The sequence below is a fragment of the Globicephala melas genome, chromosome 12 (assembly GCF_963455315.2).
Source record: "Globicephala melas chromosome 12, mGloMel1.2, whole genome shotgun sequence".
Taxonomy (NCBI): Eukaryota; Metazoa; Chordata; class Mammalia; order Artiodactyla; family Delphinidae; genus Globicephala; species Globicephala melas.
The window spans coordinates 29,649,954-29,662,023 of NC_083325.1; the positions used below are offsets into that span (position 1 = coordinate 29,649,954).

The 12,070-nt window shown below is 39.1% G+C and overlaps 1 protein-coding gene across 8 annotated transcripts in view; it reads right to left on the reverse strand.

The window, feature by feature from the left end:
- The window catches only part of ZNF638 (zinc finger protein 638), an 83,620-nt gene that overhangs the window by 38,760 nt on the left and 32,790 nt on the right, over nt 1-12,070 (reverse strand). For all 8 annotated transcript variants that reach the window (XM_030877502.2, XM_030877504.2, XM_030877503.2 and 5 more), the window contains 2 exons: nt 458-516; nt 187-239 (listed from right to left, as the gene is read on the reverse strand). In XM_030877502.2, coding sequence (XP_030733362.1) covers nt 187-239; nt 458-516 — 112 coding nt within the window. The remainder of the gene's footprint in view (nt 1-186; nt 240-457; nt 517-12,070) is intronic.

Here is a 12,070-nt window from a genome sequence, read left to right on the forward strand (position 1 = left end):
TTATTCCACAAGAGATTTCATAATTAAACACTTAACATTAACCATTAGCTTAATACAGGAGCCAGTGTGGGTCCCCCTTGTCCTAAAGCACAATGAATAATGTTTTCCTAGCATCATCTTACAAGAAGTTTCTAGTCATCTGACAAAACATACTCATTTGGAGGAGTACTGAAAGTAACAACTTACTAGCAGAAGCTGAAGTCACAGTTTCAACAGCCTTGGAAGCATCTGTATCTTTTCTATTAAAAGGAGAAAAAAATTTAGCAAAGAATAAAATTCTAACTTCTAAAGATGCAAAGCTTAAATCTAAAAAAGTTTAAAATAATTCAGTTTGAATGATGCCCCATTTAAACTGGAGTCAGGATGATAAAATATATTAAAAATGTCATTGTAAAATTTAAAAATTTTAATTCATATGCATAGTCATTCTCACATAGGAGATGATGGAATTACTTACTTTAAAGTAGATGCAGATGTTTTCTTTGAATCTGATATCTTTTTCTTCACCTCTTTGTTCTATGAAAGAAAAATATTTTGAAAAATTTAGTTTCTTCCCCAATTATAAAAAACCATTTAGAAAATACACAAAAGCATAAGAAACGCACACGTACATAAATCTAAAATATTCCTACCCTAAAGTATAAATGTTAATCACCGTTTTCTATTTATAGATAGAAATTCTTCAATTTGTGATCATACAGTGTAATTTTACATCCTGCCTTTTATCACTTATCTACATTTTCTTATCACTACCTTTCAAAAACATTATTTCAAATAGTTCTATACAGGGAGATCAGCTCGGAGCTTTGTGACCGCCTGGAGGGGTGGGATAGGGAGGGTGGGAGATGCAAGAGGGAAGAGATATGGGGACATATGTATATGTATAACTAATTCACTTTGTTATAAAGCAGAAACTAACACACCATTGTAAAGCAATTATACTCCAATAAAGATGTAAAAAAAAAAAAAAAATGGCAGTGCCATGAGGGCAGGGCATTTCCTTTTTTGCCAGTATTGAGCGTCCGCGGTCTGGTGCCTAGCATAGGCTAAATACACGGCATTTTTGTGAACAGAAGCCGGGATTCTGGCTGTCATATTTAACGAGGAATTATAGTCTTATTATTGGGGGGGAGGGGGTGTAAAAAAAACACAAAAAACAAACAGTGCTATAATATTTCTGATGTCTAACTGCTATCACTCTGGTCCAATCTTTTCCTTTAATTACCGTAATAGACTCATAATGGTCTCTGCTTCTGTCTTTGCCTTTTCACCCACCCTCACTCCATTTTAAACATAGAACCAGATTGATCTTGCCATTCCTAAACTCAAAACCTTTCATCACACTCAGAGAAAAAGCTAATACTTAAGCGTTTACACCACACATTCCATGCACTCTCTACCCCCAAACTACCACATACTTCTCCCCATCCTCTACTTCCAATCCTAAAGCATCCTTTATACTTCTCAAACAAAACAAACTACATAGGCATGGACCTGAGAAGCCTTTTGCAGTTGCTGTTCCTTCTCTCCGGAATGCCCTCAATCCAAGGAACAGTTTGCTCCTTCACCTCCTTTAGGTGTCTGTTCAAATATCACCTATTCAATGAGAGCTTCTATAACTACCTTATGGAAAGTTGCACGGCTCCTCATTCCCCAAAAAGAGCACTTCTATTTCCCTTTTCTGTTACTTTTCTCCACAGCACTTGCTGTTAATAGACATAGTATATATATATATATATACGTTTAATTTCCTTGTGGTCTTTCTCCTCTTCGCTATCACTGGTGCCTAAAATCATGCTTGGCAATTAGTGAACATTCAATAAATGTGTTAAACTGATCTGAACTTAACAAAAATTGTTGTCATGTTATTTTATGTTTTCTGTTCTTTTGGGGCAACCTTGCCATTTCCTTTTGTTCTATATGGGATTTTATCCCAAACATCTTCCTCACCCCAATGGTTTAGAAGATAATCATCCTCCTACTTTTATTCTACTAATGGGTATCTTCAATGTTAAAAGAAATGTGAATCCCCTAATTTCTTCTGTATAAATTTAAAAGCCCTTACACCTTGGCTTACATGCCACTTAAAAAAAAAATTTATTTATTTATTTTAGGCTGCGTGGGGTCTTTGTTGCTGCGCGTGGGCCTTCACTAGTTGTGGCGAGCAGGGGCTACACTTTGTTGCGGTGTGCAGGTGTGACTTCTTTTGTTGTGAAGCACAGGCTCCAGGCGCACAGGCTTCAGTAGTTGTGGCTTGCGGGCTCTAGAGCGCAGGCTCAGTAGTTGTGGCACGTGGGCTTAGTTGCTCCGTGGCATGTGGGATCTTCCTGGACCAGGGCTTGAACCCGTGTCCCCTGCATTGGCAGGAGGATTCTTAACCAATGCACCACCAGGGAAGTCCCCATGCCAATTTCTGATGACATATTTTAGACCAAAATTATTATTGTTTTTAATTTTAAGTAATTTTTTTTTTACAATTTATGTTATTTTATTAAGATACGAACTATTTGGATCTTACTCTACACTTAAATGGTTTCATTACTCATCACCAATCATTTTATATCATAACTTCTCCATTTCTTAAGTTGTTCATTTTGATAGCAATATTCTCGGAAAGATAGACTGATGAAACGTTCTTCGAGCCCATACGTGTCTGAGAATACGATCCTAACATACAACTTGGGATTTGACTTGAAATGCATGTACTGCATTACAATCAATCTTTTTTTCCACTCAACCTTGAGAATGTGTTGCTTGGCTATCTAAGGCTAGTCTACTTTTTACGTTTATACTGTTTCTGCCTGGATCACTATAGCTTGCACCTTTATAACTATGAAAATTAACATCTTTACCAGTTTTTAAGTGATGTTCTCTTTCTGAAATTCCAGTTATATGCAGATTGGGTCTCCTAGACGTATCCACCATGCCTTTCCTCTTAATCATTTTAGACTTTTTAACCTTCCTTAATAGACAATAAGTTCTAAGAAGAATGGAAGCACATCTGCCTCGTTCATCACTGCATCTTCTTCATGTACCATAATGCCAGACACATAACAGATGTTCAAGAAATAGTTTCTGAATTAAAGTAAAACTAAACTCTCTTCTGAATTGCTTGTATCTCTGCAGTTTTATCTCTGTTATTCATTAGATTTTCCATAACACTCAAACCACTGTTCACTGCTTCCCAGCACTGCTTTTGTTTCCATTCAGTCTTCTTAAATCTAAGCTGGCTGCTTGCTCTAGGTTTTAGATGTAATGTCCCCATGAATCTTGCTGAAAACAGTAAATTAAAAATTTTAAAGTCTTGTTTGTTTTGTTTTTGCAAAGGGTTGACCTGCAGCACTATTTTACAATTACAAGGGTACTGTTTGTTGGAAAATCTGATTCTACTTTTTTATCAAGGGCTCCTGCTCCTTTAAGGAAAATTTTCAGTATCAACTTGTGTCCATTTCTCTGGAAAAGAAGAATGCTTGCTTTCAGGAGATTGGTTAAGAATCATTATTAAGGATTGAGGTCTATGCTGGCTTATGATTAAAAACAAGGTTACTGAGTTTGGCAGAGTTGTGCAGACCCATATTTTAATCTTTCAGGCTTAAATACAGGGATGTAGAAAATTTTAACCTTTTCTCTAACATTTCATTATTGACTCCAAGAAGTAGCAAAATGAAGAGAATGTTCTATGAATCACAGCCAGAGTCCAAGGCTATCCTAACATGAGATATCAAACGTGGGCAGAAAAGTTTCATCGTAGTTTTGACTGTTCATGCCAAAATTAAGATGTGGATCAAGAAAACTTTAGGGCTGCCCTTTCTTTTCTAGTTTGAGTTTCAAGCCTATTTTGGGCTTGCTCTATTAGGAAAACTTAATGTCTTCCCCTGTGATAACAGGCCAGGAAGATTGTCCCATATACTTCTAATCTGAAGAAGCCATAACCAGAGTTCTGTTGGGGATCCCCTCTGGTCAGTCACAACACAGAAGTCAGGAGTTAGCATTCTAAGGCTTCAGTTCAGCACCATCCAAACCATATTTAATTGAAGAACATCAACGTTTTTGACAGGTAGATGGCATGTTTTCTAGTTTCTAGTGCTGATACTTAGCCCATTCATTACCATGAAAATCAAAACAGTAAAATATGGGGACTTCCCTGATAGCGCAGTGGTTAAGAATCCGCCCGCAGGGGACACCGGTTTGAGCCCTGTTCGGGGAAGATCCCACATGCCCCACATGCCGCAGAGCAAGTAAGCCTGTGCACCACAACTACCGAGCCTGTGCTCTACAGCCCGCGAGCCACAACTACTGAAGCCTGCATGCCTAGAGCCCGTACTCTGCAACAAAGAGAAGCCACCACAATGAGATATCCACGCACTGCGACTAAGAGTAGCCCCTGCTCTCCACAACTAGAGAAAGCACGTGCACAACAACAGACCCAAAGCAGCCAAAAATAAATCAATATGATTGGGCTATCTGACTTGCACTGCTGCCTTACCAAACTTATCAATAAGTCACTCTAATACCCTAAATGTATCCTTAGTCACCCATTTTCCCAGATTAAATGTTTTAGAATTAAAGAAGACTTATCTCCCCAGTTCTCCAAATTTAATGATCAGCCAGTCTTGCTTGAGAGTCACTGGTATAAGCTACTTCTCCTTTCTATTCTCAAGGTTACTATCTACCCCAAACCGTTACTATTATTAGTAATAGTCTGGCTGGCTAGAGGAGCACTCTAACTGGATCAGTGATCTTTTCTCTTCTTTCCTTTAATCAATTTGCTAAGCTTTCTTTGCCTTCAGAGTCATTTGCCCAACTAATTCATTCTGCAGATCACTTCCTGATGAACCTTTCTAATCCATCCATTTCATTATGTCATAGCACTGCTGAAAACCTTGAGTAACATTTAACTGTCTACAGGATAAAGTTTAAATTTTTAAATTATGCATTCAATTCTTGATTCCCCTTATTATCCTCTGCAACTAGACATGGCCACGTGTCACAGTTCTGGTAAATCAAATGTAGGTTAAAGTTGCTGGGGAACTTGCTCTTCCTGGAGGGGTTGGGGGGGGGGATAAAAATCCATTCTGCTCTTGATTTTTATTCCTTTCTTTCTGCTTGGAAGACAGAAACAATACCAGAAGGTACAGCAACCATCTTACAAACAAGAATGAAAGGTACACGCTAACGATAGTGGAGGAGAAAACCAAGAAGGCTGGGTTCCTGAAGATAGTATGGAGCTGCTGCACCAGCCATGGACCGCCTGCCTGCAGATTTCCTGTTATGAGATAAATAAACCTCGGATTTGTTTAATAAAACAATGGTGAAGTTTTCTGTTAATTGAAAATGAAAGAAATTCTAAATTGGTAATAACTAGGGTCACCACGTAATTCATTATTCAAATCAGGACAATGGGACAATGGAATGGGCATGTATATAGCGGGTGTTAGTAAACTAGGACGATGCGTTACTCTGGTAGTAACTAACCAGAAAACATAAGAGAAAAAAATAAATAAAAACTCTTTTATCTAATAGCAATTGAAATAATATTTATGATGTATATAAATAAATATAAATAAAAGTTAAATTTAACACTTCCTCCAAAATGTACGTTATGGAAACACTACAAAAGAATGTCATGGAAAACAATGTGGGACTTCCCTTGTGGTGCAGTGGTTAAGAACCCACCTGCCAATGCAGGGGACACAGGTTCGATCCAGGAAGATCCCACATGCCGTGGAGCAACTACGCCTGTGCACCACAACTACCGAGCCTGCCCTCTAGAACCCACGAGCCACAACTAGTGAGCCCTCGTGCCACAGCTACTGAAGACCACACACATAGAGCCCATGCTCTGCAACAAGAGAAGCCACTGCAAGGAGAAGCCCGTGCACCACAACGAAGAGTAGCCACTGCTCACCACAACTAGAGAAAGCCCGCGCACAGCGATGAAGACCCAATGCAGCCAAATATAAATAAATTTATTTAAAAAACATGTAAAACTTGCTGAGGGACACTAGATGAAACCTAAATAAATGGAGAGATAAACCACGTTTCTGACAGAAAGATTTAGTATTGTAAAGACATCAATACAAATTCAATATAGTATCATTTAAACTCTCAATAAGATTGTTCAGAGAACTTAAACTGATTCTGAAACAAATACTGAGGAGTAAATGTTTAAGATTAACCAAAATAAATTTAAATAAAGAACAAAGAAAAAGGATTCTATTAGAAAACTAAGCAAATATTATAAAGTTACAGTTGTTATAATAATTGAAACCATACAGTGTTTGTAAAAAATAAACAGACTGAAACAGATCTGTGTGTATAGGATAATTTATACACATAAAGACAGCTTTCCAAATCAATGAGGAAAGACAAATCAGGCATAAATGGTGTTCAGTTAATTGGTTACCCATTTTGGAAACAATATTGATACTATTCACACATATACCACAAATCACGGATTTAAAACATAATGGAAGCATATCTTTTTGGCATTGGTACAAAGGTCTTCTAAAACAAGATAAAAGAAAGAAAGCAAAAGCCATTAAGAGGAAAAAAGGTAATAAACTTTAGTACACTGAAATTACTTAAAACTTTATATATGTATACATACAAGCAACAGTCTAAAAGAAAATACTTCTCATTTATAACACAAAGTTAGTGTCTAGGATAATGAACATCTTCAGATGAAATTTTTTTAAAAGACAAATAACCTAAAAACAAAACAAAACAAAAAAGACAACCTAACAGAACAATGTGAGAAGATATATACAACAAGTAATAGAGATAGCTAGTAATTATATTAAAAGATGTTGAAGTTCAATAACAATCAGGAAAATGCAGCTTAAAACTAGATACCAGATGGGATCAAATGGTGGAGGAGTTAAGACATGGAATTCCCACAGGTACATCAAAAATACATCTACTATAGGGCTTCCCTGGTGGCGCAGTGGTTGAGAGTCCACCTGCCAATGCAAGGGACACAGGTTTGTGCCCCGGTCCGGGAGGATCCCGCATGCCGCGCAGCGGCTGGGCCCGTGAGCCATGGCCGCTGGGCCTGTGTGCCCGGAGCCTGTGCTCTGCAGTGGGGGAGGCCATAGCAGTGAGAGGCCCGCGTACCGCAAAAAAACCCCAAAAACCAAAAACCAAAAAACATCTACATGTGGAACAGCTCTCACAGAACATCTACGGAACACTGACAGAAGACCTCTGACTTCCAAAAGGGCAAGAAAATCTCCAGGTAACTGGGTAGGGCAAACGAAAATAGAAAAGAAAGAAAGGAAGAATCTGCCTGCCAATGCAGGGGACAAGGGTTCAAGCCCTGGTCTGGGAAGATCCCACATGCTGCGGAGCAACTAAGCCCGTGTGCCACAACTACTGAAGCCTGCGCACCTAGAGCCCATGCTCTGCAACAAGAGAAGCCACCGCAATGAGAAGCCCGTGTACTGCAACGAAGAGTAGCCCCCACTCGCTGCTACTAGAGAAAGCCCGCACGCAGCAACAGAGACCCAATGCAGCCATAAATAAATAAATAAACAAACAAACAAACAAATAAATAAAAATTTAAAAAAAAGGAAAGAAAGAAAGAAAGGAAATCGGGACAGGACCTGTGCCTCTGGGAGGGAGCTGTGAAAGAAAAGGTTTCCACACACTGTGAAGTCCCCTCGCTGGCAAGTACATCTTTCAGATGGGTAGGCTTCAGAGGAAAGCACAGCAACAGGTGTGGGGAGTGCAAAGTGCGGAGAGACCTGCACAGAGGCTCATACCGACTGGCACTCCCCAGCCCGAGACGCTTGTCTGCTCGCTCACCTGCTGGGATGGGTGGGGGCTAGGTACTGAGGCTTGGGCTTCAGAGGTCAGACTCTGGGGAGACTACTGGGGTTGGCTGAGTGAAGACAGCCCTGAGGGGGCTACGGTGTAATGCACCACAACTGAGGAAGTCCAGGAAGAAAGCTGGGCCCACCAGAGAGGCAAGGCACCACTGTTGTTGGGGGGTACGCAAGGAGGAGGCTGGCCCACCATAGGAGCTTCTTTCTCTGTGCACTCGCAGGCGGCAGGACACTGCCTACACAAGCTCCAGGGGCGGGTGTGCAAGCCACTGCTGATGCCAAGGGCCCTGTGAGTGGGTGCAGGTCACTGCCCCCACCTTCCCAGGAGCAGGCACAGCCCACCACTGCTGAGGGTCCCATGATCGGGGCCAACTGCCCTGGGAGCGTGCATGGCCCGCCATTGCTGCTGAGGGTCTCACGACCCAGTGCCAACCACTGCCCCCACCTCCCCGGGGGTGTGAAAACCACCCCTACCACTGTGGAGTGACCCACAACTGGGAGCCAACCACTGTCCCTGCCTTCCGGGGAGCTTGCAGGAGCTGTGCACCTGTGCAACCCCTATCAAGGGGATAACAGCCAGCACATGCTAAGGAAAGAGACAGCAAGCATCCAAACCAAAAACAGCCCTCATGCCAAAAAAATATTAAACCCACACCAGCTACACAGGGACACTCCCACTTATAAATCGCTCCCCAAGACTACAGTAGATAATTGTTTCCCCTACACTCACAAACTAAGAGATACATAAACAAAATGAAGAAGCAGAGGAAACACTCTCAGTTAAAAGACCAAGAAAATTCCCCTGAAGGAACCAACAACGAAACAGACCACTTCAGTCTAATAGATACTAAGTTCAAAAAGGAGGTAATGAAAACACTGAAAGAGTTAAGAAAGGCTATTGACAGAAATGCATATTACTGTGAAAACGAATGAAACTATACGGAGGAGCCAAGAAAAATGAGAAACTTCATTTGCTAAGACAAAAGCTGAGCTCAAGGCAATGAATAGCAGAATGAATAATGCAGAAGAAAGAATAAGTGACCTGGAAAAAAAGACTAACAGAAATTACACAACCAAAACAGCAGACAGAAAGCCAAATGAAAAAGAATGAAAGCAATATACGAGACCTAAGGGATAACATAAAGCGGGTCAATCTACACACAATAGGGATTCCAGAAGGAGAAGAAAGAGAAAGGGAATTGCAAATGTATTTGAAGAAATTATGGCTGAAAATTTCCCAAACTTAAAGGAGGAAACACATATCCAGATACAGGAAACACAGAGGGTCCCAAACAATATGAACCCACAGAGACCTACTCCAAGACATAATAAAAGTGGCAAAAGTTAAAGAGAGGATTCTAAAGGCAGCAAGACAAAAACAAAGAGCTCATTACAAGGGAACCCCCATAAGGCTATGAGCTGATTTCTCTCAGAAACACTGCAGGCCAGAAGGGAGTGGCAAAATACATTCGAAGTCTTGAAAGAGAAAAATCTGCAACCTAAAATACTCTACCCAGCAAGACTATCATTTAGAACAGGAGGAGAAATAAAGAATTTCTCAGACAAGCAAAAACTAAAAGAATACAGCAATACTAAACCTATGCTAAAATAATATTGAAAGGTCATCTCTAAATGGAAAAGAGGCAAGAAGAAATAGGAGGGAGGAAATCACAATTGGAAGGTAAATCACTTAAATTAGCCAGTATACAGATCAAAAAGAACAAAACAAAACAAAACAAAACACCCCATTTGTGAAAGCAATGATAAACACAAGGAACAGCAAAAGGATAAACATGAAGATATAAAAAGGGACATAACATCATAAAATGTGGGGAAGGAGAGTAAGAAAATGCAGATTTCTTTTTTTTTTACAATGTGTTTGAGCCTATCTGACTATCAGTCTAAAGCAAGCAGACATAGGAGGGGGTTAACATACTTGAAAAACAGGGCAACCACAAATTAAAAACATACAATAGATTCACAAAAACCTAAAAGAAGAGAACACAAGCATAAAATAAAAGGAAATCATCAAACCACAAAAAGAAAAAGAAAGGAACAGAGTAGAAACAAAGAATCAACTGAAAAACACCATTTGTAATGGCAATAAATACATATGTATCAATAATTACCTTAAATGTCAGTGGACTGAATGCTCTGATCAAAAGACATAGAGTGGCAGACTGGATAAAAAAACAAGAGCCTACAATATGCTGCCTTCGAGAGACCCACCTTAGGGCAAAAGACACACATAGATTGAAGGTGAGGGGATGAAAAAAGATATTTCATGCAAACGGAAATGACAAGAAAGCGGGAGTTGTGATACTCATATCAGACAAAATAGACTTTAAAGCAAAGGCTAGAAAGAAAGATAAAGGACACTTATATAATGATAAAAGGATCAATACAGGAAGAGGATTTTACACTTATCAACATATATGGACCTAATATAGAAGTACCCAAATACATAAAACAAATACTAACAGACATAAAGGGAGAAACCAATAGGAATACAATAATACTAGGAGATTTTAACACCCACTCGCATCAATGGACAGATCTTCAAGACAGGATCAATAAGGCAACAAAGGCACTAAATGATACAACAGAACAGTTAGACTTAATTGATATTTTCAGGACACTACATCCAAAAACACCAGAATATATATTCCTTTCAAGTGCACACGGAACATTCTCTAGGATTGACCACATCCTACGTCACAAAACTAACCTCAACGAATTTAAGAGTATGGAAATTATTTTGAGAATCTTCTCTGACCACAGTGGCATGAAACTAGAAATCAACCACAGGAAAAGAAACGAGAAAAAAACTATTACGTGGAGACTAAATAACATGCTAGTAAAAAACCAATCAGTCAACAAGGAAATCAAAATGGAAATTAAAAAATGCCATGAGACAAACAACAATGGACAGAAAACACAACCATACAAAATCTATGGGACAGAGCAAAAGCAGTTCTTAGAGGGAAGTTCATAGCGATACAGGCCTTCATCAAAAACAAGAAAAATCTGAAGTAAACAACCTAACCTACCACCTGACAGCATTAGAAAAAGAACAAGAAACAAAACCTAAAGTCAACTGAAGGAAGGAAATAATAAAGATCAGGGAGTAAATAAATAAAATAGAGATTAAAAAAAAAAACAAGAGCTGGTTCTCTGAAAGGGTAAACAAAATTGACAAACCTCTGGCCAGGCTCACCAAAAAGAAAAGAGCAAGAACCCAAATAAACAAAAAAAGAAATGAAAAAGGAGAAATCTCAACTGATACCGCATAAATACAAAAAACCATAAGAGAATACTATGAACAACTATATGCCAACACATCTGACAACCTAAGAAGAAATGGACAACTTTCTAGAAACATACAGCCCACCAAAACTGAATCAAGAAGAAATAGATAATTTGAACAGACCGATCACTATAACTGAAATAGAATCTGTAACAAAAAAACTGCCCACAAACAAAAGTCCAGGACGAGATGGCTTCACAGGTGAATTCTACCAAACATGTAAGGAACTTATACCAATTCTTCTCAAACTCTTCCAAAAGACTGAAGAGGAGGGAACACTCCCAAAGACATTCTAAGAAGCCACCATCACCCTGATACCAAAACCAGACAGACACCACCAAAAAAGAAAATTACAGGCCAATATCTCTGATGAATGTAGATGTAAAAATTCTCAACAAAATATCAGGAAACCAAATTCAACAACACATAAAAAAGATCATACGCAACAACCAAGTGGGATTCATCCCAGGTTCATAAGGATGGTTCAACATATGCAAATCAATCAATGTAATACACCACATTAACAAAAGACAAGTCAGAAACCACATGATCATCTCAATAGACGCAGAAAAAGCATCTGAAAAAATTCAACATCCATTCATGATAAAAACTCTTACCGAAGTGGGAATAGAGGGAACATATCTCAATATAATAAAAGCCATTTATGACAAACCCAGAGCCAATATAATGCTCAGCAGTGAAAAGCTGAAAGCCTTCCTGCTAAATCTGGAACAAGACAAGGATGCCCACTCTCACTCTCTCTTCAACATCATATTGGAAGTCCTAGACACAGCAATCGGACTAGAAAAAGAAATAAAACATATCTGAATTGGAAGGGAAGAGGTAAAATTGTCACTACATGCAGATGACATGATACTATATATAGAAAACCCTAAGGATTCTACACAAAAACTACTAGATCTAATAAGTGAATTCA